The 25890-nt window shown below is 47.3% G+C and overlaps 1 protein-coding gene across 5 annotated transcripts in view; it reads right to left on the bottom strand.

Annotated features, from left to right (window-relative positions):
• The window catches only part of AMPD2 (adenosine monophosphate deaminase 2), a 48397-nt gene extending 24525 nt beyond the window's left edge, over window positions 1-23872 (bottom strand). Inside the window, exons 1-12 of one of the 5 annotated variants that reach the window (XM_078860764.1) lie at window positions 23791-23872; window positions 21476-21552; window positions 20747-20877; window positions 20314-20382; window positions 18972-19083; window positions 12421-13082; window positions 10275-10364; window positions 9558-9687; window positions 7841-7972; window positions 2403-2465; window positions 2087-2218; window positions 1466-1629 (exon numbers count right to left, since the gene is read on the bottom strand). In XM_078860764.1, the coding sequence (XP_078716890.1) occupies window positions 1466-1629; window positions 2087-2218; window positions 2403-2465; window positions 7841-7972; window positions 9558-9687; window positions 10275-10364; window positions 12421-13082; window positions 18972-19083; window positions 20314-20382; window positions 20747-20877; window positions 21476-21552; window positions 23791-23815 (1787 nt within the window). In that variant the 5' untranslated portion in view covers window positions 23816-23872. Of the gene's footprint in view, window positions 1-1465; window positions 1630-2086; window positions 2219-2402; window positions 2466-7840; window positions 7973-9557; window positions 9688-10274; window positions 10365-12420; window positions 13083-18971; window positions 19084-20313; window positions 20383-20746; window positions 20878-21475; window positions 21553-21868; window positions 22010-23228; window positions 23341-23790 lie in introns of those variants that run through there. The other 4 variants (XM_078860762.1, XM_078860766.1, XM_078860765.1 and 1 more) reach the window with 4 other exon arrangements.
• Between the last annotated feature and the right edge of the window lie 2018 nt (window positions 23873-25890).

Here is a 25890-nt window from a genome sequence, read left to right as displayed (position 1 = left end):
GGATCCATCCTTGGTTCGTTTACTTTTCTCGGCCTACATCTTCCCAATCAGTCGCCTCATCAAAAGTCCCAGAATTAATGATCACAGCCACTCCAACCTCAGACCTGGGTCCACTTAACCTTGCGAGTTATACCTCTTACAGCACTGGTATCGGTTTAATCACCAATTTAACCTGGACATGTCCGTGGGCTCTTTTTCCAAGGCACCAGGCTATGGTCCAACACGGGTGTCGTTCCCTCAAACTCTACTAATCGCTGGCTCCACATTTAGCCTCTCAAATCATCTGAAAAATCCTCGGCATCAACTTGACTCCTCCTTCTCCATTGACAAGCATGTCCTGAACGCAAAATAAAGAGACACGTAATCACCGTCTCAGGCCATCGTGGCGGCACATCCGCCCCAACGTTGACTCCGGCCGCTGCAAGCACTCGGGGGGCTTGTTGTATCGTTGGCTCTCGCTTGATTACGGCCATCCTTACCTCGGGAACTTTTAGGGAAAAAACACCTCAGAAAACTACAACAGCTTGGAAACAAACTGTCACCGCTGTTCTCATCATTAGGAGGCATGGCCATGTGTCTTCCATGGCTACGCTAAGAACTCTGCACCGGCTCACCATAGCATCAGGAACACAGTAAAAAAATTGCTGTGCCATCGGGGCTCATATTCAAGGTCTCCCACCATACTGATTCCAATTCTGGCTCCAATGACCATACAAAAGCCCATTCCTCCAATGAATTTCGTCAAACATTGCACTCATCTTGTACCAAGAACCAAGGCTATTTTGGCTGAGCAGCATTTCTCCATAGCTGCACCGGCCATCTGGGACTCCCTCCCAATGCAAACACGCCCACGCCACATCCAAACATCACCATCCACCTGCAAGCAACAGCTCAAGGGTCACCTGTCTGGCTCTCAGCTCTTTAGGCTGCGTGCGATAGACTTTGATCTCTGGTTCCAAGCCTCTGAGTTCTCAACCAAAAGACCAAAAAACAGGAGGAAGATTTCTCCACAATTCTGGCCGTCAGCTGATGAAGCTGGTTGTAATTCCCAGAAAAACGTAATGGTACTTGAATCGTAAATGTTGTGGGTTACTCTCCAACACACCGGTGTGCTAAAGTAGTAACTAATTTGCACGTTTTGTTTACGTGACAAACCTTATGAATTGGCTGTGTCGAGTGGTGGCGGGCTTAACGACACATTTATATTTACGCAATCTAACCCCAGAAAACCTATATTGTGAATAATATTGGTCGCGAAAGTCTGTTAAACTTCTCCATAAAGCATTGTGTCCCATTCACAAAATATACTTGCGTTATAAATTGTGTTTATTATTATTTCTGTGTTTGCTCACAAAATATGCTATATTTATTAAAGGGACACTATGTGAGGCACCCAATTTGGGTGGATCCCCTATATACATTTTCCTTGCTTTGGAGGGTCCCCGTAACCAGGAAGCTCACTCACTATAGGCGAGGGATCTGGATGAGCCAGCGCACATTGTGGGAGTAGACTCGGTGAGTCACTGCCCACTTCGCCAGTCCCTCCCACTCGCCCCTCTCGCGCCCATATATGGAGAGACGCAGCTCGGCATTCTGGTACTTGCTCTCCTCCAGGTCTGACATTACTTCCTGTAAAGGGGGGGGGGGGGAGAGACAGCACTTCGAGTCATGTGACCTTTGAATGGCAGAGATGGTGAATGACATCACTTTGTGTTTTTTTGATGACACTTCCCATCTCACCCCATATCTCCCCCTCTCCACGTGTGTCTCTTCTTCCTTCTACTCCATCTTTTCCTGTCTCCATCGCTCTCACCATCTATTCCTCCCAACTTCTCCCTTTCCCGGTCTCCCTTTTGCCTTCTGCCTCCCTCACTCATCCTTTCCCTCCTCCCTCGATATCAACTTCCTCTTCATTTCTCTCTCTATCTTCCTGTATCTCTCCTCCCCATGTTATCTCTTCCCTCTGCCCATGTCCCTTCCCCGGTGTATCTCTCCATTTCTCCCGGCCTCCTCTTATCTCTTACTCTATCTCCTCTCCTTTACTCCTTGTATCCCCTTTCTCTCATCTCCCGTGCATCTCTCTCACCTTGATTATGTGGGCAAAGTATCTCCCTCCGATGCAGTTGTCAGTCTTGATGAAAATCTCCCTGAGGATCGACTCCCCCACAGGGTTGTACTTGGCATTGAACTTATCAAACCGGTGAAATGTGTTCCTGTCCTGAGACATCACACACACACATAGTGCCCAGAAAGAAACAGTACAATTAAAATTGCGTAAATTGATGAGTGAATAGTGCGAGTAGAAGCGCGAGTCTGTGTCTCTACCAGCTCTATGACAGACTGTTAGCCTTTGTGAAAATATTAGGTGTATGCAAGTCTGTGCATCTGCAAGTCAGTATTACCGCATGCACATCCAACATGTCCACGCTGAGATCGAATGCAGTCAGATTGAGGTCTTCAAACACCTAAATCAGAATCATCAGCAGCAGCAACAGTATTATAAACATCAGCATCATCAGCTTCATCATCAGCAAAAAGTGCTGTGTTACTGTTTGTAGTCTTTGTCACTCCTCGCTTAACGTCGGCCCATTTAACGTTGTATCGCTACAACGTCACCAATGAATCACTACTCACGTATGTATCTAACGTCGCGTGGTATCGCTATTACGTCACTGGCGGTGGGCAACTACTTTCCACAGTGGAGAGCAAGGCGGCTGCGCACCATGTACGTTGCTAGACAACGAACCCTACCAACACAGTACATCTCTACGCGGCCATACTGTATGGGAAGTCTTCTTGGGCTGCACAGGTGAGCGGTATGATACAGTACGCGGAATGATACAGCACGTGGCAGCATACCATCATCTTAGTTGACTGTGGCGACGTCATTGCCACTTAGAGAACGCCGGTTGTTGTTATCGTTGCGAGTGAGAGTGAGTGGGGAGCAGTGGTGGTTAGTGCACTGCGCTACAAACCTGGCAGACCTGAGTTTGGTTGCTGCTCACAGCCACTCCTACCAACACTAGTGGCAGCGATTAATTGAACCAGGTCCTGGGCCTCCTCTAAGTCGACTCAGCCCCAAATTAATACCTGGTGTGGTGTGTATTAAACGTAGACACTTGGGAGACAAAGGTGACTGGGCATGTGTGGTGCTGGCCACCCATCTCCTCGTGTGCCGTGCCATCCTTCACAGGTGCTACTTGCTAACAGCACTTGCTCCAATAGTCTGCTAAGGGCTACAGGGAGATCTTTGTCTTTGGTGCTGGCCACCAACTCACCCACCCTGTTCAACACGAGTGCTGAAAGACCAAGAAGTGATCCTACTGCTTCAAGCGGCACGATGTGTAGGAAGGTAATCATACTGAAAAGCAAATTAGAATCATTACGCCGCTTTGCAGCCGGTGATATGGAGCGCCTGTTATCGGCTTTGCAGCCGGTGATATGGAGCGCCTGTTATCGGTGTGGATTTAAAATAAAAATCAACGCCACATTCCTCTCAGTTTACTGGTGATCCAGCCAAAGCCATGAAGTGGTGAATTAGGGTGTCATTGCAACTTTCAAATCTGCCACATCTTAATCAAGGCATGGGAGATTTTTAGTGAAGATGATGCAAGCAGAGAGGGCAGTTCTTAAGTGTGCAGGAAAACAACTGATACTTTGCAATGCTACAAGCAACTCGACCTATAAAAGAAGAAGTTGTGCAACAATCATTTGATGTGTCCCTGTGGCTCCAACACCTCACTCCACAAGCATCAATGGTGTTAACCTAACCATTTCTCTACTTATAGCTCCATTTAATCACCAGTGTTATTATTAGTTTTTTTATACGTACGTGAAAAAAGTTTATTATTTTCTTAAGTGTGATAGGAAATTTCCCAAGGACATAACATCCCCTATTTACGTTGTTTCTTATAGGAAAATGTTTCACTTAACGTTGTTGCATTTACCGGGAACGTACCCCCGACATTAAGCGAAGAGTGACAATAAATTACTGTGCATAGAGTTACTGTTGAGATAGTAATGGCTGGGCTAATTGTCCATATCAATGTGAATAATGGAGTGAAATAGATGTGTAGAGTGTAATGTATATTACGTAGCGTATAACGTAGTGTACATATGGAAGAATTGGGCGTGACTTTGCCCAAATACGATTTTTCAGCAGCAAAATTATCCATCTGTCTATGTGATTAAGCATTGATCTAGCAGAGGATTTTTAAAAAATCAGTACTGGATTCCTGTCACAATTAGTGGATAAAAAAGCCCATTGGTGGCATTTTTGGGCTGCTATTCCATCCATGGACGACCACTGGCTTCCCCTGTAAATTCACACAAATTATCATTGTCACAAATTAATTTGGTCCTGTTACAGCGAGTAGCACGTACAGGGCTCCCCTCCCCCCACGTAAAACATGCGATGCGCGTATAGTATAGTATCACATTGCAGATTAGTCTGTTTTCACCGCGTGCGTCCTTTGTTTAAAAAAATGCGCAAAAAAAGTTTTTTTTTTACGCATATCCAAAATATTACAGTTATTAGGAAATATGTTCCCCAATTCATCAGCAACGTATATGTGAAACCACAAAATGCGTCAACTTATAGTAGGGGATTCCTATACTGTATTGTAGCTGATATAGCGTATTGTATAATAGATATACTGTAGTTCGGCAAAACAACCCCCTACCTCCTCGTTGGAGGAGGACGGTAATGCTGTGGTGAGCAGTGCCATGGGGGGAGGGTAAATTTTGATTGGCCATTCACCTCATGACATTTGTAGCCACCACAGCAGCCAAAGGGGGCTCTGGATGGGTGCGAGGGGCTGGTAACCCCTCCACCTTCAATCCAAGTACCACTAAACCACGACAAACATATCTAACTAAGCTTGTGCCGGAGGTCCCGGGTGGACTGGTGTCCATGACATCTCCTGGCTAAACCCCATTTGACGGAGCCAGGAGATTGAATCCTCACCCTCGGGGTTCCTCCAGAAACAGCAAAAAGCCACTGCGGGTGGTCACGTGGAATGTTCGAATGCTCACTGCGGAGGAGAGGCTGCCACTCCTCTGTCGGGAGCTGAACTGGTACCGCCTGGATCTCTGTGGTATTCAGGAGGTCCGGTGGACCGGCTCTGGCTCCTGCCACCATGAGGGGTGGACAGTCCTCTACTCGGGGCATGAGACTGCCAAACAACAGGGAGTGGCTCTTCTTCTGAACAAAAGAATGAAGGGGGTGTGGGAGCATGGCCGTGAGGTGTGGGAAGCTGTAAGCCCAGGCTACTTGGGGCTCGCTTTCCTATCAGAGGCGAGGAGTGATGGTCCTGGTTACTTATGCCCCCACCGAAGATGAACATCAGTGGAGGGATGCAGGCAAGGTCGATAAGTCAGATGCCTTCTATAACCTCCTGTCACGGGTGCTAGCTAAAATGGCCCCTCGGAATAGAGTCATCTTGTTGGGTGACTTTATTGCCCGAGTTGGTCATGATGCTGGCACCTGGTCTGGAGTGATTGGAAGGCATGGGCCAGATCAGCTCAATAACAATGATAGGAGGCTGCTAGATTTGTGTGCAGCCCATGGGCATCGACGCATCCACACATCATGGATGCATGCGGGGTTCAAGCAAGAACATCTGCTGGACTATTTCGTGACGGAACAGCGGATGCGGGCCCATGTCCTTGACACCAGGATTTACCGTGGAGCTGATCCGCGCACTGACTATCATCTGTAAGAAGTGCCAGCCCTTCTTCCACTCCGGTGGTGGGTGTACACCCAGGACCCCATTGAAACCCATAGTGGCCTGGTCTCAGCTAGCTGATGAAAGTTGCAAGCGAGAATTTCATTATCGCTTGCGGCTGGGGTTGGCATCGTCCCCCACTCCTCCCTGATGTCGAGGGGAAATGGGCGAGGTTTAGGACTGTGGCTCATGCAGCTGCAATGGCTGCGTTGGGTACACGGTCCAGACCTGCTACAGCGGAGGTGTACGAAATTCCAACAAAACCTACATCTCTGCTTTATTGACCTGGTCAAGGCCGATGATACCAAGTAGGCCTGAACTCTGGGTTGTTCTTCGTAGTGTCAAAGTCCCTGACTCTTTGTTCACAATCATTAAGGACCTTCATGATGGTGAGTGGGCCTGGGTAAAACTATGTGGCCGGGAGTCAGAGCCCTTCCCTGTTCACCTTGGGGTGTGACAGGGATGTCCTCTGGCTTCCACATTATTTAACATCTATTTTTACCACGTAGTTTGTGAAGCCTTCGATGGCTGTACTGGAGGAATTTCCATCTGATACAGATACAATGGGAGGCTGATCGATGCCCGGGTGTGGTCAAGGAATGCTCCCTATTGGTCAACGATGTTATGTTTGCCGATGATCTGGTAATTGCTGCTCACTCAGAGGAGGAGTTGGAGATGCTGCTGCTGAACCTGGAGCGTGCCACTAAGAGGTGGGGCTTTACTATCAGCCCCACCAAACTAAGCACCTGCCTGGGTATTTTGTACCATCAGTCACTCCACCCCCACAACTCCCAATTGGTGATGGGCAGTTGAGGAGAGAGTGGAAAGTTTCCCAAACCTGGGCAGTGTGCTCATGACCGGCTCCGGTTTGACAGCAGAGGTCACACTCTGAATTAGTTGAGCGGCATTATCTTTTCATTGGTTGCGTAACACTGTGTGAAAGCTACCTCGTCTATCGCTCCATACGAAGCTTCAGGTGTTCTTGGCTAGTCATGCCCTCCCTTCTCTATGCTTGGGAATCGTGGACCCCCCTAATGGAACATCTTCGCCAGTTTGAAACAATTAGGCTGGCCTGCCTACGATCCATCCTGGGTTTAACCAGGCTGGATTGTGTGACCTCACAAATCCTTGAAAGATCTGGACAAAGTCACATCGGTGAGCTCCTCCGGCAGGCAAGGCTGCGTTGGCTGGGTCATGTAGCCCGCATGCCCAGCCACTGCATGCCTAAACAGCTTTTGTTCGGCCAGATAGAGGGGGCTAAATGGGCAGAGCACAGGCTAGAGAAGAAATGGAGTGATGTGGTACAAGAGGATGTGAAGCTGAGTGGACCTGCCGATGACTGGTACCAGCGGTGTCAAGATCGGCCTCTGTGGAGGAGGCTCGTGAAGGACGCTACTGGGCAGTTGGAGGCAGTCGACCTCCAACAACAACGGAGGGCAGAGGAGCGATGCTCACAATGAGCAGAGCGCCGGGCGGCTAAAACACAGCAAGTTGGCATAGTAGGGGGCGGTGCCCCAGGGTTCCATAGCACCCCGGCACTCGCATAATGTATGTGATGCAGTCATTTTTTGTCTGTTGATGGTCGGCGATGCGGCATTCGACTCATCTCGACGAGCTGTACACGATGCACTATTAATTTTTCGAGAACGGATAATTTTATGCTGTTTGGCGTTTCGACATCACGGAGTAGCACTGATTTTGGATTGAACGCGGAGTTAAGTACACCCCTGGAAAAAATAGTGTTCCAGAAATAAAATATTTAATTGCCTCGGCCATTTTGTATTATTTGGTACCCCGTGGTACCGCAATAAGGAGCAGCTGGTGCATCGGCAAGTCATCTCAGTCAGTTGACACGTGGCACCTGGGTCTGCCCCGTGACCTCCTGCCAGCGCGGGCATTCGACACTTCAGGTGGCCTCAACGTGCGCATAGCCTGGCACAAGCACAGTGGTGACGTCACCGCCACTTAGTGGCAAATGGCGGTTGCTGTTGTTGTATAATGTAGGGTTATAAGGTACTGTATATGCTTCAGTGTGTGGTATGTGTAGAGAAGCTTGCTGTATTATTATATGGTTAGCAGTGGTTGGGCCAGGTGTGCGTGTTGATGTGTGGTACCTGTTTGAGCGTCTGCTCTTTCCCCTGGTCTCTGTGCACCACCTCGTCGCTTTCCCTCTTCACTGCCCTCTTTATGAACCTCAGCAAATGTTTTTGATTCATACAAGATGAGGCGTGGATATGTGTGTCCACCTAAAGCCACAGAGACACACAGAAACAAAGATATAGACAATGTGCCTGATTATTATAACTGCCATTCACCACTAGGTGGCAGTGACGTTACCACGGCACTTGTGACATGCTAGGTGCACTTTAAGGCCACGTGAAGTGTCGGAGGGCCGATGGCAGGATACCGAACATACCCAGCTGCCATGGGTTCACTGAGATGACTGGCAGATGCACCAACTGTGTTCCCCAATGTGCCAACTCTGTGTTTTAGACGCTCGGCGCTCTGCTCGTAATTGTGAGCGTCGCTCCTCTGCCTCTCCTCTAAAGTAAGCATTCGGACATTCCACGTAGCCAACCTCAGCGTTTTCCTGAAGTGTATTTTTTTTTAATTCCTCGAGGATCGGTAAAGTTTGGCTCCACCAAATGCCGTTTTTCCAGAAGTCGTCATTGATGCCTCTTCCCCCTGAGGCCTCGAAGCACAAGCTTAAATGGGTGTTTCAACCATAGTTACTGATGTAAATTTGTTCTAAGTGAAGCGGTTATCAGCACCTCGGTACACACTTATCTTGTTACATGCAAAGACAAATGTAGAGACATATACACCCCCCTAATCACACTCGCGTCATCCTCACCTCCACCCCAACACGCCCGGCCCCATTCACACCCACCCCCACCTACTCAGGTCAACCCCACTGCACTTACCCTCACACTGCGTCAAGTCATACTCCCATACACTGTGCCACACAATACACACCAAACCACACCACAAACTACAACACCAATCATAGACTACTGTACCCCAACATACTGCACGCCACCACACTTTACCCATCCAATTGAAATAAACACAAAACAAGACAAAGATCCTCAGTATAGCCTTAACAGATTGTTGGGGCAAGTGCTGTTAGCAAGCACCTATGAGCCATGTCACTGCACACGAGGGAGTGGGTGGCCAGCACCACCCCCGGCTGCCTTTGTCTCCCCAGTGGTGATGTTTACACACTGCACCAGGCACGCATTCGAGACTGGGTCGACCTAGGGGAGGCACAGGACCGGTTCCTGTAATAGTCACTGGTGTTGGCTATGAGCGGGAATTGAACACGGGTCGCTGCATTGCACTACCGCTACTCACAATCACAGAGACAATGGAAAGGGGAAACTGATGCCGATAAGCCACACAGCACTGCACACACCCAGACACAACTCATGCCTAAACTTACAGTAAGGAGAAAACATTCCCAGCTGAGTCACCCATGACACCATGGGCGACTCGAGAGTTATATATAACAGTTATTCAATACTAACCACACACAACCAAATGCAGAGATAAACAAAGAGACACAGACACGCAGATACAAACTTAAACAGAAACAAACTGAGACACAGACTTGCAGAGACCTTGGAGTAAGTCTATGTATGGAACTGCGAGTCCCTATGAGTGAGTCTGTATCTGTGCGAGTCTGTGCGACTCCTGAGGGAGCCCATTAGTCTATGAGTGAGTCATATGGGTCTATTGAATCTGAGCTTATCTGAATAAGTCTGCGAGTCTCTGTGGTTGAGTCTCTGGATGAGTATGTGTCTCTGTAATTGTCTTGGAGTCTCCGAGTACCTTGCGTATGTTGTAGAAGTCTCTGTGAGGAACTCTCTTCTGTGCCGATAGTTCCTTCATCTCGTTTAGCAGTGCATGCATCTGAAATTTTGCCGATAGGAATTGCAGGCGACGATAACAGAAGGATTTCCTGGGTAGATTAAATATCATATCATTATCAGCAACATTATCAGCAGCAACAAAAGTAGTAAGAGCGTCAGTAGTAACATTACTATTTAAAACGAACATCTGCACCAGCTTGAAATATTCACGCAGGCGAGGTTGTGCTGGCTGGGTCATGTAGCCCACATACAATGCCACAAGCAGCTTGTGCGGCCGGATAGAGGGGGCTACATGAGCATGGCACGGGCTGGAGAAGAGATGGGATGATGTGGTACAGGATGTGAAGCTGATCGAACTTGTTGATATTGGCACCAGCGGTGTCAAGATGACCTTCTGTGCAGGCGGCTGTTGTGTGCATTAATGGGGAGTGGTTGCGCAATGGTTTCTGCACTGCGCTACGAATCCAGGGACCCAAGTTCGATTCCCGCTCTTGGCTAACTCCAGTGACTCAGCCTCAAACGAGTATCTGGCAAGGTGTGTAAACATCGCCGATAGGAAGGCATGCTGCTGGCCACCCACCCCCTCGTGTGCCATGTCGGCCTTCATAGATGCACTTGCCCCAACAGTCTGTTCAAGCTATCCAGGGGATCTTTGTATGTGTGAGTATATACTCACAGGGGTCCATTGATACTCATAGCCATGAGTATGTTCATATCAGCAATAAAGGCTGCCAGGTCACCATAGGGAAGGTCTACCAGCTCATCCCTACATGGAGAGAAGGGAAGAGATGTGTACGGGAAGGGGAGAGAGAGGGATGCACGGGGAGAAAGAGGGACGAGTGGGCAGAAACACGCGGGGAAAGAGCAGGAGCCATTATATAAATCTGTACACATCTCTGTAAGTCTCTGTGCAAAACTGTGCCTCCATGTGATTCTCTGGCTCGCTCACCCATTATACACATGTACTTCCCTCCTAATCTGCAAAGTAAGTCAGTGCAGCTGCTAGGGTGTTAACCAGAACACATTCTTTACATCATATTACACCCGTGTTGGCCTCCCTGCACTGGCTTCCAGTTTGTCTGTTTATTTGCCTATCAACAAAATTATAAGAGGTTTGCAGAAGCCATGACTCAAAAAGTAATAGAAAGTAGGGGGTAAATAGTTGATTTAAAAGGTTTCCAAAAATTGCCAACCCCACCCTCCAAATCTGTTTACAAATTGAGTTGTACCTGCGGTGACTGCTATATCAGGGAGAAGAAACGACATATTTACGACCGAATTCGCGAGCACAAATCAGATTTGAAACACGGCAGAACTAATTCTTCGACCGTGGCTGATCATTGTTTCAACACAGCGGGTTCTCATGATATTGTTTTCTCCGATACCAAAGTACTCTGCAAACCTCCTGGCTACCACCAAAGATTTGTCCATGAAGCATCCAGATATACAAACATAGACACAACTTCAACCGAGAGGATGGTTTTAAATTAAGCAATCATTGGAAAGATGTCATCAACCAAGTCAAACTTTAGCTGCCTTATAATTGTACAGCTATATCCATTTCTTCCAGTGGTGTTCTATTCCCAGCCTGATACGCCACCATCACTCACCGGGCAGGCGCTGCACAACAAAAAAGAATACAGATGGTTATCTATCGGCTTAACTCATGCTAATCCCGTGCACCACCATCCACACTCCTTGTCACAGACCCCCCCCCCCGACCTCTTGACTCCTCCCCTCCCCCTAACAACCTATATAAATACGTTGTCTCGAGATAAACTCTATTCACACGCCTCAGTAATTTTGATGGAGCAGTCAACACCTGATGACGGTTGCTTGGGTTGCTTCCGAAACGTCGTGATTTAATTAATTTTTTACCTACGTGACTTTACCGAAAAAAACAAAGAGTAATATTGTAATATTTAGCAACTTAAATTTGAAATATTAGTTGTCTACACACAAACATTATTATTTTAATATTTCCAAACTTATTTCAGAAATATTTGTTTTCTATCTACGCGAGTTTAGTGAAAGCAAGAAAATAGCACTTAACATTGCCATGGTGAGGCCTAGTCCCGCGCAGAGCCCCTGGCCTCGTCTAGATTGCCCAGCTGACCGAGGTGGCACCTTGGCAAGCTGGGGACTGGGCTACTACCACAGCCGCCCCCCCCAAACACCCCCCTGCCCGCGCTACAATAATACTATCTAAGCGCTTTAATATTAGTAAGTGCACACATTGAGGTGGGGGGGAGAGAAGAGGACATGACACTAAAGAATTTACCTCAGCGTTGTATGTTGGAATTTGAACGCGAATGAGAAATCCCCCCCCCTCCACCGATGGCGCGTGTGCGTTACTAGGGGCAACCCCCGGGGCAGCTTTAGCACTGCGCGAGGAAATAATTAAATAACGATACATTGCACTCAATTGTTTATTTAACTACTTTAATGTTGACGGTTGGTAAAACGGAATAGCACTGGCTCACCTCGGGGCTTACGGCGTGGTAAATGGCTACTTTTTTTTTAAACGTAAACCCCAAGGTTTGCGAGCCAAATCCTTCGCAAGTGTGCGTCCACAGACGGAGACAGACAAAAATGACATTTATAGGTAAGACGTATATGCTTCCACTTATTAAACTTTTAGTTAATTTCGTAAATTTATTTTTTAAATGTATTCCTATCATTGTCTTTATGCTGTGCATGTCTGCTGCTGTGTTCTGTACAGCGCTTTGAGATTGATGAAAAGCGTGATATAAATGGAATTATTATGTATATACGAGCGTCTCTGAGAGTCTCTTCTCAGTGAGTATCCGCATCTCACTCACCCATCGTACACGTGAGCCACTCCTCCCCTCATCTCTACGGTGAATCCGCAGTCCTCCGGGAACTCACTCACGTCGTAGTCCCCATATGGGTCCCCCCCTCCCCCAACCCCTCCACTCACCCCCGCCATCGCCGGGAAAGGTGAGTGTGACGGGGGTCGGGGAGTCACCGGGGTCAGCCTCGGAAGGTTCTGGTGTCTATAGGAGCCTTGGTAAGGCTGTGAGCTGGCACCCGGAGAGGTGAGAGGCTGTGGGCTAGCAGCGGCACTAGCGGTATTCTCCGCTTTAACAGTAGTAGGAGGGATAGTCTCCAGGGTAGTAGCAATTGCAGGAGGGATACTCTCTGGGCTAGTAGTAGTAGTCTGGCTAGTAGCAGTAGCAACAGTCTTCAAACTAGTAGTAGTAGCAGAAGGAAGGATATGATCTGGCCTAGTCTCTGGGCAAGCAGTAGTGGGATGGATATTCCTCGGGATAGTAGCAGTAGCAGTCGGAGGAGGGATAGTCTGTGGGCTCGTCCCCGGGGTGGCCGCTGTGGTGCTGTTGAGGAGGAGGGCCTGGGCCGTGGTTGGAAAGAAGCTATGCATGGCGAGCATTGAGTATTTATATCGGAGACGAAGAGCACGAAGCAGCGAGGATGACACCTCCACCACATCATCACGTGGGACCTGGGAGACAAGAGGGAGAGCGGGAGAGAGCGGGTAAGAGACACGCACAAAGAAAGAGAGAAACAAGGAAAGAACAGAGGGGGAGAAAAAGATAATGATAATTTTTATTTAATTCTAAAGAAATCCGATGCGCTATTAATCTATTTTTCACAGATTTCCAGTACGCACGCTGGGAGAAACACTGGAAGACAAACACTGGAAGAGGGAGAGAGAGACATGGGGATAGAGAGGGGAAGATTTAAATCGAAGACAACATAACCAAACAGATATCAGAGCAAAACTATGTGCATTACAAAGACACAGACACGGGGATGCGCATTTCCTAAAATGAACCTGTCTCTTAAAAGGCCCTTGTTTTATCGAAAGGAGATACAGGACACACACACACACGGAGACAGAGAGACAGGGCAACGCAGACATGGGAGACACATTGAGATACACAGAGTCACAGGGAGACTCAGGGATACACAGGGAGACACGGGCAGACAAGGGGACACAGGGAAAAGCGGGGAGCTGCAGGAATACAAAAAAACTACAGAGATACAGTAGATCATCGATTATCCCATGGCTTCGGGAGAAAAGGGGCACCGGATTTTCAAAAACGCCGGACAACGACATTATATAAAAAAGCTTATTTTTGCACATTCTTGTATGACATGTTTTTAGGTCTTGTGTATATGTGTTTCAGTGTTTTCAATTTTTTTACGATATTCAATCATTATAAATAAGCATACAAATACTCTTTGGTTCTTTCGGTAAAGTCACGTAGAAAGACAAAATAAAATAAATAATAGAACACAACGTTTCGATTACAACACAAGCAACCGTCATCAGGTGAGAACTGTATATAAATGCAAGCTCGGAGAGAGACACATATGCAGAGAGAGAGACAAACACAGACACGGAGAGAGACACGGAGAGAGACACGGAGAGAGACTAACACAGAGGAGAGACACACGCAGAGAGACACACACGCAGAGAGAGACACACACGCAGAGAAAGACACATGCAATCTTTGGAAGAACGTAATCAACCAGGTAAAGTGTTAACTGTTGTGTTAGCCAAGTCTCTGTGTTGCATTGCATTACATTTATAAGTTTACGAGGTTTGATTTCTCAAGCTTCAAATTTCTCTCCTCCTGCCGTAACTTCAAATTTAGCAATCTTTGGAAGAACGTATTCAACCAGGTAAAGTGTTAACTGTTGTGTTAGCCAACTCTCTGTGTTGCATTGCATTACATTTATAAGTTTACGATGTTTGATTTCTCAAGCTTCCAATTTCTCTCCGCCTGCGGCAGATCCCATCCCCCCCCCTTGGCTCTACATGCCCCCTGCTGCAGATCTCATCCCCGTTTGTCTCTCATTGACATGCTAATTTCTCTGCCTCACCACCCCCCTTCTCTCTCTATATATAATACCTCGGCACAGAGGCGTTGTTTCTCTGTGTCTCTGTGTGTGTCTCTCTCTGCGTGTGTCTTTCTCTGTGTTTCTCCTCTGTGTCTCTCTCTCTCTCTGGTTGTCTCTCTCTCTCTGTCCGGCAAAAACAACCCCCTACCTCCTTGCAGTGCCGGACGGGCAACACTGTCGTGGACAGTGCTGTGGGGGGAGGGCCAATGCCAATTGGCCCTCTTCCCTCATGGCGACTGTGACCACCACAGTGGCTAAACGGGGGCTCTGGATGGGTGTGAGGGGCTGGTAACCCCTCCACCTTCAATTCATTACCACTAAACAACGATTGAAACATAAAAATGTAACAAATAAGCTTGTGCCGGAGGCCCCGGGGGGACAGGCGTCTATGACGTCTCCTGGCCAAACCCCAATTGACGGAGCCAGGAGATTGAATCTTCACCCTCGGGGATCCTCCAGAAACAACAAAAAACCACTATGGATGGCCACGTGGAATGTTCGAACGCTCACTGCGGAGGAGAGGCTGCCACTCCTTTGTCGGGAGCTGGACCGGTACCGCCTGGATCTCTGTGGCATTCAGGAGGTCCGGTGGACCAGTTCTGGCTCCTGCACCATGAGGGGTGGACAGTCCTCCACTCGGAAAAGGAGACTGCCAAACAACAGGGTGTGGCTCTTCTTCTAAACAAAAGAATGAAGGGGGCGTGGGAGCGTGGCGGTGAGGTGTGCAAAGCTGTAAGCCCCAGGATACTTTGGGCTCGCTTTCCCATCAACCGGAGGCGAGGAGTGGTGGTCGTGGTTACTTATGCCCCCACCGAAGACGAACATCCGTGGACGGATGCAGGCAAAGCCGATGAGTCAGATGCCTTCTATGACCTCTTGTCACAGGTGCTGGCTAAAGTGGCCACTCGGGACAGAGTCATCTTGTTGGGTGACTTCAATGCCCGAGTTGGTCATGATGCTGGCACCTGGTCTGGAGGGATTGGAAGGCATGGGCCAGATCAGCTCAATAACAACGGTAGGAGGCTGCTAGATTTGTGTGCAGCCCATGGGCTTGTAATTACCAACACGCTCTTCCGGCATCGGCGCATCCACACAACATCATGGATGCATGCCGGGTCCAAGCAAGAACATCTGCTGGACTACATAGTGACGGACCAGCGGATGCGAGCCCATGTCCTTGACACCAGGACCTACCGTGGAGCTGATCTGCCCTCTGACCATCGATTAGTCATCTGTAAGATGAGCCTGCCATTCTTCCACTCCGGTAGTAGGTGTACACCCAGGACCCCATTCCAACCTAAAGTGGCCTGGTCTCAGTTAGCTGATGAAAGTTGCAAGCGAGAATTTGATCATCGCTTGCAGCTGGGGTTGGCATCGTCCCCCACTCCTCCTGATGGCGAGGGTAAATGGGCGAGGTTTAGGACTGTGACTCATGCAGTTGCAATGGCTGCTTTGGGTGCAAAGTCCAGACCTCCCCAGAAACCCTGGCTGACGGAGGTGTTCAGGTTAGTTGAGAAAAAGCAACAGGCCCACTCTCATCGGCTACAGCATCCCACGTCAGAGAATGAGGAGGTTTACCGCAGCCTTCGCTCGGAGGTTCGGAGAGCCGTAAGGCACTGCAAGGATGAGTGGTGGTCGCGGGTTGCTGAAGAGATGGAGTCTGCCTCAGTGGTCCGCGATCACAAATCACTATTTAACTCCATCAAAAAAGTTACCTGCAGCGCCACACCTATTACCATCATTAGGGGAAAAAACGGTAATCCAATCTCCGACCCCCAGGAACAGGTTTGCAGATTTGCTGAGCATTTCTGTGAGGTCCTGGGGGAGGGAAAATCCCTCAGCCAGGAAGACATCATGGCACAAAGTGGGGATAACCCTGCTGAGGCTGCAGTGCCTCAAATATTGGAAGAGGTCACCCCCTGTGAGTGGCTGGCTGAGGTGCCATCTGTTGAGGAAGTACTGAAGGCGATCCAGAGTCTGAGACCAGGAAAGGCACCGGGCAGAGATGATCTCCCAAGCGAAATGCTCAGGGAGGGTGGCGTTGGTGCCCAGACTGCTCTATATGACATCATAACAGTCTGGACCACTGGATGGGTTCCGCAGGATTGGAAGGATGCCCTGGTGGTCCCCCTCTTTAAGAAGGGGGACCGCACAGCCTGTAACTACAGGGGCATCTCACTCCTCAGTGTGCCAGGAAAGGTCCTGGCAAGGATTATTCAACATCGCCTTGCTAGGCACGCTGAGGAGAGGCTTGCCGAGCCCCAGTGCGGTTTCAGGAAAGGGCGGTCCTGCACGGATGCCATATTTTCTGTCCGTCTGCTACAGCAGAGGTGTAGGGAATTCCAACAAGACCTACATCTCTGCTTTCTTGACCTGGTCAAGGCCTATGATACCATCAGTAGGCCTGGGCTCTGGGTTGTTCTTCGTGCTATCGGAGTCCCTGACCCTCTGCTCACGATCATTAAGGACCTTCATGATGGTTGAGCGGGCCCGGGTAAAACTATGTGGCCGGGAGTCAGAGCCTTTCCCTGTACACCTTCGGGTGCGACAGGGATGTCCTCTGGCTCCCACATTATTTAACATCTATTTTGACCGCGTAGTTCGTGAAGCCTTCAATAGCTGTACCGGGGGAATTTCCATTTGGTACAGATATAATGGGAAGCTGATCGATGCCCGGGTGCGATCAAGGGATGGCTCCCTATTGGTCAACCACGTTATGTATGCCGATGATTTGGTAATAGCTGCTCATTCAGAGGAGGAGTTGGAGACGCTGCTGCTGAGACTGCAGCATGCCACTAAGAGGTGGGGCCTTACCATCAGCCCCACCAAAACTAAGCACCTTCCTGGGTATTTTGAACCATCGGACACTCCACCCCCACAACTCCCAATCGGTGATGGGGTAGTAGTGGAGAGAGTGGAGAGTTTCCCATACCTGGGCAGTGTGCTTATGACCGGCTCCAGTTTAACAGCAGAGGTCTTACTCCGAATCAGTCGAGCGGCAATATCTTTCCATCGGTTGCATAACGCTGTGTGGAAGCTACCTGGTCTGTCGCTCCGCACGAAGCTTCAGGTCTTCTCGGCCACAGTCATTCCCTCCCTTCTCTACGCTTGCGAAACGTGGACCCCCCTAATGGAGCATCTTCGCCGGTTGTAAACATTTAGGCTGGCCTGCCTACGATCCATCCTGGGTTTAACCAGGCTGGATTGTGTGAGGAGCTCACAAATCCTTGAAAGATCTGGGCAAAGTCCCATCGGTGAGCTCCTCCGGCAGGCAAGGCTGCGTTGATGTGGTACAGGAGGATGTGGAGCTGAGTGGACTTGCCGATGACTGGTACCAGCGGTGTCAAGATTGGCCTCTGTGGAGGAGGCTTGTGAAGGACGCTACTGGGCAGTTGGAGGCAGTCGCCCTCCAACAACAACAGAGGGCGGAGGAGTGACGCTCACAACGAGCGGAGCACCCGGGTGGCTAAAGCACAGCAAGTTGGTACAGTAGGGGGCACAGGTGGTGCATCAGCCAGTCATCTCAATCATCTCAGTCAGTCGACCCGTGGCACCTGGGTCTGACCCGTGACCTCCTGCCAGCGGGCGTTCGACACGTCACATGGCCTCAAGGTGCACATGGCCTGGCACAAGCGTCATGGTGACGTCACCGCCACTTAGTGGCGAATGGCGGTTGTTGTTGTCTCTCTCTCTGTATGTCTCTCTCTCTCTGTATGTCTCTCTCTCTCTGGTTCTCTCTCTCTCTCTGTGTCTCTCTCTGTATATGTGTGTTTCTCCGAGCATGCAATTATATACAGTTCTCACCTGATGATGGTTGCTTGTGTAGGGGCGTTGTTGCAATCGAAACATCGTGTTCTATTATATATTTTATTTTTTATTTCTACGTGACTTTACCAAAAGAACCGAAGAGTAATTCCTGCAGTCACGAAAGCTTCAAATCAAGATTAAGCATACAAATAGACAATACTGTAAGAAGTTACTGTATTTACTATATCGTACTTATTCTTTGGGTCTTTCGGTAAAGCCACGTAGATAGAACAAATATCTACCACTCCAATGTCCAGGACTCTGCATGGGGTGATGTATGTACGCTCTTGTTTCAACAAATTGTCCTGGACGGTTCTTGGACTGATGCAGCCTTTAGACCGGTGCTCCGGCGAACGCCAAATTACACAACGCACTTTGGCCAGATCGCACTGTATATTTTGTTTTTATGACTGTAGTTATTAGTCATTAAAAATGTATACAGTGCAGTATTTTCATTGTTTAAGTTGTATGTAGTGTATAATGAACTGTATATAATGTGACACAATCAAGCACCGAGACTTTTTTTGTCACGCACATGGTGCCGATTGCCGGACTGGTACAGCCTTTGGAGGGGTTTTTGCCGGATCAGCCCGGGACCGCCAAATGTTGGAAGCCAGATAATCGCGCATCAGATAATCGATGATCAACTGTACACAGGTAAACAAAGGATACTCACCCCACACGCGTCCTCCCCAGTGATCAAGAGTCTCTGAAACTCGAGTTCCAGATCCGAGTCCGAGTGTCCTTGAGCCCCTGAGTCACTCTCCTCAGCCTCCCTCACATAGTCTCTGAGAGAGGAGAGAAGAGAGAAAAGCGAGTAAAGGGAGAGACAATCATTACACATGCACAAAAAGCCAAAGATCCCCTGTATAGCCTTAACAGACAATTGGGGCAAGTGCTGTTAGCGAGCACCTATGAAGGCCGGCACGGCACACGAAGGGGGTGGGTTGCCAGTACACCACCTGACCGCTTTTGTCTCCCCAGTGGTGAAGTTTACCCAAAGCACAAGGTACTGATTTGAGGCCGAGTCTACCTAGAAGAGGTCCTGGACCGGTTCAGATAATCGTCACTGGTGTTGGCTGTGAGCGGGAATGGAACTCGGGTCGTTGGGTTCATAGCACAGTCCGCTAACCACTACACTACCGCTCTCCACACTCACACATGTGGAGAAAGAGGGGGGGGGGGTGAGAGGACGAGAGAGATAAGGGCAAATAAGACACACACAAGGAGGCGAGAGGGGCGAGCAGATGAATGAGTGGTGACAGAGTGTTGAGTGGGTGGGCGAGTGGTGAGGGATTGTTGAGTGGGTGAGTAGATTGGTGTGTGAGACTTTTCGGGCACAGTTATGCTCTCCCTTCTCTATGCTTGTGAAAAGTAGTGCCCTTTAAAATAACATCTGCGCAGGTTCTAAACATTTAGGATGGTCTGTCTACGATCGATCCTGGGTGTAGCATGGATTGTGTGAGCTCACAGATCCTTAAAATATCTGGACACAGCCCTATTAGCGAGCTGCTCCAGCAGGCAAAACTGCATCGACTGGGTCATGGAGCCTGCATGCCTAGCCCCCCAAATGCCAGATAGTAGGTGCTAAACAGGCGTGGCCTTGGTCAAGAGATGGACTAATACGGTACATGAGGATATGGAGCTGAGCGGAGTTGCCGATGACTGGTACCAGCAGGGTCAAGATTGCTTCTGTGCAGGCTCGTGAAGGATGCTGCTGGGCATTTGGAGGCAGTCACCCTCCAGCAACAACAGAGGGAGGAGCGATGCTCCCAACAACGAGCGGAGCGCCGGGAATATAGAACACAGGTTGGAACAGTAGGGGGCACTGTCTTCTGCCAGTCATCTCATTCAATCAACTCATGGCACCTGGGTTTGTCCTGTGACCTGTCAACAAGCCTTATTACAGGTCGGCCTCAAGGTGCACCTAGCCTGCTACAAGCTCTGTAATGATGTCACTGCTACTGTGGTGAATGAAGTTTATTATTGATGTTGTTAGGTGGATGAGTGAGTCTCACTCTAAATCAGCTGTGCTGTCAATTTTCATAAAATCTTGTTTGGCACGCACCAAAATATCTGGTTGTAATCTACATACACAGACAAAAAGCAAAAATCGTAATCAGAAGTCATAGATTGTCATCAGAAATAAGTTTATCTTAAATCAAATGTAATCAGATTGTCAGCAGAAATCAGATATTCTAATCAGTGACTATCATCAGAAATCAGCCATTTTAATCAGTAGTTTATCTATTGTGTTATATATTGATTATATATATTGCTTATAATCTGTCTCTCCATTGTATGTGTAAATATAATCTGTTCTGAAGTTGCTTTAATATGTAATCTACTCAAGTAATCGGTAATCAGGTGATGTCACAATGAATGTCAGTGGTGTAATCTATCATCGCCAAACAGTGATCACTGTCTGGAGTAAATTAATTTCATAATCACGTGATGTCGTGAGTAATCTGTCTCTGGAGCTGTTGTCTCTTTTCCTCGAGTCTCTCAATCGGCGTCTCCTCTGGAAACTCATACGGAGACACAGGGACAACCCTGTCTCCCACTGTCCGAGAGAAGAGCTCCTGAGAGACACACAGAGCAGGAGGGGCACACAGGGTTAGAGACACGAGAACACACAGTGAGAGGGAGACATGGGATGGTGGATTTTTTCTTTTATTTGTTTGCGAGGGTAACAAACATTCAGCCTCAAGCTGATTTAAAAGAATGACCCACATAGGATCTTGGTGAAAATAAAGGAAGTTGCAGCACAAAAAGAATCACATTGCTAACACGGAGGAAAATACATTCGAGGAAAACTACATTCACATCATGCACCATTCCAAGTGACTGGCAGGTAAGACACAATTGCAACATCAAATCACGTGCAGTTTGCTCACCACATGTGCAATAAAATAGATATCTTAAATAAATGAGTATAAAAAGTACAGGAGAGACATTTAGGCCAAAACCACATAGTGCTGATGCTGATGGTGGTAATGATAACGGTGGTGATGCTGCTGATGATGCTGCTGGTGATAATGATGGTGATGCTGCTGATGATAATGCTACTGGTGATGCTACTGCCACCGATGATGTTGCCGATTATGTTGCTGATGATATTGATGGTACTGTTCCTAATTATGTTGCCAAGGATGCCGATAATGATGTTGCTGACAATACCTCAGCGATCTTGTTAATTTCATTGTCCATAGCTGTTGGAACGTGTTTAGGAAACCTATTCGGGGAAAATTCAAAATCTACACACACAGAGAGAGACATACGGGGAGAGATATGAGAAGCGAGAGACCAAGCGACAGGGAGAGAAGTGACAATGGGAGACAAACATGGTGAGCGAGGGACAGAGTGAGAGGGACACATGGGGAGAGAGAGACACACGGGGAGAGACATGAGAAGCGAGAGAAACGGGGAGAGAGACACGGTGAGACAGAGATGGAGGAGAGGGAGGAACACATGGGGAGAGAGAGATGTACGGGGAGAGAGGCAACGGGAGAGATGGAGAATACACGATTAATTATTTAACACACATATATACGCATATATAGCCGTACACACCATCACTATACCATCATCACCATCATTACTTTCATCATCATCACCACCGACAACCACAACATAAATATCACCAAAACAATATAAATAACATTCACAACCACATCACGAATCCCATCACCACCACCGTCTCTTGAAACGAACCTTATGATTTGGGCAAATCCATTTTTCAGTCAGAGAAAGGGGGATGGTGGCCGAAACCAAAGGACATGCAACCATAGGGGGGAAATTGCAAAAAACCAATACACGACCACTTACTTACATAATTAGCTTGTCTGCGGAATTATGTAATCTGTCTTGCACACACGTCTGTCTCCACATAAAGTTTATTACGAAACCTACCAGCCGCACGGCTTTCAGAAAGTAAATTTGTTTATTGTATGCGGAAACACGGATATGTGAAGGAGACGTGCTGTTTTTGGACGTGCTGTTTGCCTGTTTGTTTTGTTATTTATATTCTCCGCAATGACGCTGATTATTTTGAGTCAATGTTTGCAGGGGTCAGCGTTAAAATAAGGACGAATCCATTTAATAAAAGAGGGGGGAATTATATCTGGATGATCAAATTGAATCAATTGTGGACGTAATTAACATATGAGTAGTCTCAGTGGGCATCCATCGTATTGATATATAATTAACCCTGAAGCATAAGACAGTCTGTGTCTCTGTGAGCCGCAGTGATAAACATTGAACCCCACGGGGAGCCTTTAGCCTGGCTACGAGCCTCAATGGTTTGGCTCTAAAATCCACCACCAATTACACATTTCGAGGTGGACAAGAGACAATCTGAATGTCCGAGCCCATCGGAGGCGGCGCCGCGTCTCGGGCTTCCAAGGCCCCCGGGCGGGGTGCGGTCGCTTTTGTTTACTGGCGGGCCAAGGTCCAATTGATCTCTCGCCGGTGGTCACAAGCCAATAAAATAATTATTTTTAGCCACCAAAATTAAGGTTTATTTTCACCCCAAAAGAATAATATTTTGTAAAAAAAACACCTTTGTAAAAACAATATTTTATTATTTTTGTAAAAAACGTCTTACTAATTTGGCGGATTTTTTTTCTCCGCTGGGCTAAGTCCCGAATCGCGGGCACGGTTGGCTACGTACGGTGCGAAAGAAGTTCAACATACTGGACATACAGTACACAAGTTTCGTTCATATTTGATCAACTTCACGAGATCGATTGACTCCCCGCTACAGACGGACAGACAAGTTGACAAAGATCCCACGTATAGCGTAAAGACTTTTTTTGGGGCAAGTTCTGTTAGCGAGCACCTATTAAGGCCGGCACGGCATTAGAGGGGGTGGGTGGCCAGAACCACGCCCGGCCGCTTTTGTCTCCCTAGCGACGATGTGCACACTCCGTACCAGGAACCCATTCGAGCCCCAGTCGACCCAGCGGAGGCCCAGAACCGGTCCAGACAGACACGAAGACACACTCACACAGAGACAACAAAATACACATCGACAGCAACAGATACAAAGACCGATACATGAAGATATGCGACGTGTATATCACTATTTATATCACTGCGCAGATGTGTATAACAATGCGTATATATGCGTCTCTATTACGCATGTCTCTTATGTATATCTGTATGTATCCGTTTTTACAAGTCACTTGTTGTAATCAACAGCAAAGTTGCAATTCCTGTCTTCAACAGCGTAGTCTTTATGTTATTTAATTGTAGAAGCGGTCACAACTTGTGCATTGCTCCGTCTAATTTTACTTCATCTCTGTGGCGTCTGTATCCGAGTTTACGTGCAGGGACCGCGAGTCGATGCTTACACAACTTAAAACATCGACACAGGCCACCGTTTATGAACTTTTACCGCTTCTAAAATAACTTTTAACAAAACTTCGATCATCGATGGTTAAGTTGTTGGTCAGTGTTGTTCATCTGTGCTGCTGTTGCTCGTATAAGCTCACCCAGATCGTCACCTCCAAGCGCCATTTCGCTTTCTTTTTTGTTAAAGAATCCTAAAAATGTAATCGATTAATTCGATTCGTGATCGAATACTCATGAATAGTCACCATCGCCGCTCCTGGGTCCCTGGTGTTTTATTAACAGGATTGGAATCGATTCCAGTTATAGAATGAATCGTGCCGCCATGTTAAGCGACGTGAATCTAAACATGGTTAATACGGTTCCTTTAGTGAAATCGATTCTGATCGCGGAATCGATTCCACAATGCAACTCACTTGGAATCGGTCGTAGTGGAGTAATCGATGCGTGTTATTTCTTGCAATTGGAATATACTCTTACCATTGTAATCGATCAAAATTGAAAATCAGTAGCGTGAAGCTGTTGAAATCGATTAGAATAGAATGGATTGTAGCGCCTGTGGATCTGTTAAGATAATCAGTTTCCCATGTAATTATGTAGTTTAATTACCGGATTAACAATAAAATAAGAATCTGCGGCTACGGTATTGGTGGTGCACAAGCACAGCACCTTAGAATAAAAGTATAGAATAGTCGATGTTTCGGACGATGAATTTTATTCATGGCCCATACATTAACGTCGCCTGTTAAATATTTCCTTTGAAGGCCATGGTGTTGTTTTGAACGTGTCTGATTAAAAATCGATTCCTGTTGTAAAGAAGGTTAGCATGCATCATCATCATAGGCCTGTGTCTCGAGAGACAATTTTTTTGCGCCTTACGAGGTCAGCTGTAGGTTTTGCAGCGACTAGAATGACTTAGTAGGCCAATCCTTGAGTGACAATCCTTGCCGCAGCATGCATACATTTTGCCAATTGTACAGTGTGTAGTGACAGCGCCGACTGCTCCCAGCAGTGCCAACTGCGGAGAACAGTTAGCGCACACGCCATCGAGCATAGACACAGGAGTGCCGGCAAGGCGGAGGAACTGGGGCAAAGGAAGACCTCCGAGGGAGGCTCCTGGAACCCTCTAGTGCAGACATGGGCAAAGTACGGACCGTGCGGCGTATACGGCCCGTTGGGCTTTTTAATCCGGCCCGCCGAACTTGTCCAACCCGATTTGGTCGTGACTCGAACCTAATTTCCCCATTGGATTGTATGTAAATACAATTAATCCGTTCCAGACTCCTACGAACTGTATATAAATATTGTTTTTTCAAAGATTATTAGGCACAAAAATAGTTAATTACGCAATAGAATTCAGTGTAATAGTAAACTAAATGTAACAACATTGAATAACACTGAGATAACCTTTAATAACAGAGAAAACATTGCCGCATCAAGGTTTAGAATCGTTCAACAAGATGATTGTTTCGTCTGCTACATCAGTCGGTCGATTCTGAGAGAGAGAGAGAGAGAATATTCGTATGAGCAATTCATGTTTCTATTGAAAGTAAGTTAACAGTAATATTTGGGTACAGTATTGTTTTTGGAAGCATTCACCGTAATATCGTATCAACGTTTACTTCACCGCATCATCGTATGAATGATGCGAGAAGAGATTAACGGGTTCTTATGTTAGCGATTTACGTATTCGGCGCTTTCGCTCTCTAAATTACGGCTTGAATGAGGGGGAGGGGTATGACTACACTCACAAAATTATTATCTTACTAGGAATTTCATATAACAAAAGTTATATACATAACTGTTAGACTTTGTGCAATTCAACAAAACAAACAACACTTAACTCCGAGTTCTCTCCAAATTTCATGAGTCCGTTCTAGACCCCACAGTTTTTTTGAAAGAGTTTTAAGCACAGAACACATAATTAAAGTTTAAAAAATCATTAATTATACAAACTTTTCAATAATTTCCTTCTTCACTTCGATTTTAATTTTCTTTAAAACCTTCTTCTCACCAACATTACCACTCATTACCACTTTCTCCGAAGGCAAGTTTGTAAAAGAATGCATGGTACAGACAGCAGACATCTTGTGTCTGGAGATCAAAAGCAAATTTGAAAAAGTCAGCTTATCACGCAGGATTGTGACTCGCCGTGTGGAACTGATTGATAAAAAAAATATAGCCAGTCAATTAAACAATTGAATTATATTCACTAGCACTGGATGAAAGTACGGACGTAAAAT

This window comes from Lampetra fluviatilis, chromosome 11 (genome assembly GCF_964198595.1).
Source record: "Lampetra fluviatilis chromosome 11, kcLamFluv1.1, whole genome shotgun sequence".
Lineage (NCBI taxonomy): Eukaryota > Metazoa > Chordata > Hyperoartia > Petromyzontiformes > Petromyzontidae > Lampetra > Lampetra fluviatilis.
Note: the sequence above shows the minus strand (reverse complement) of the source record. Positions and strands in the feature narration are given on the sequence as shown.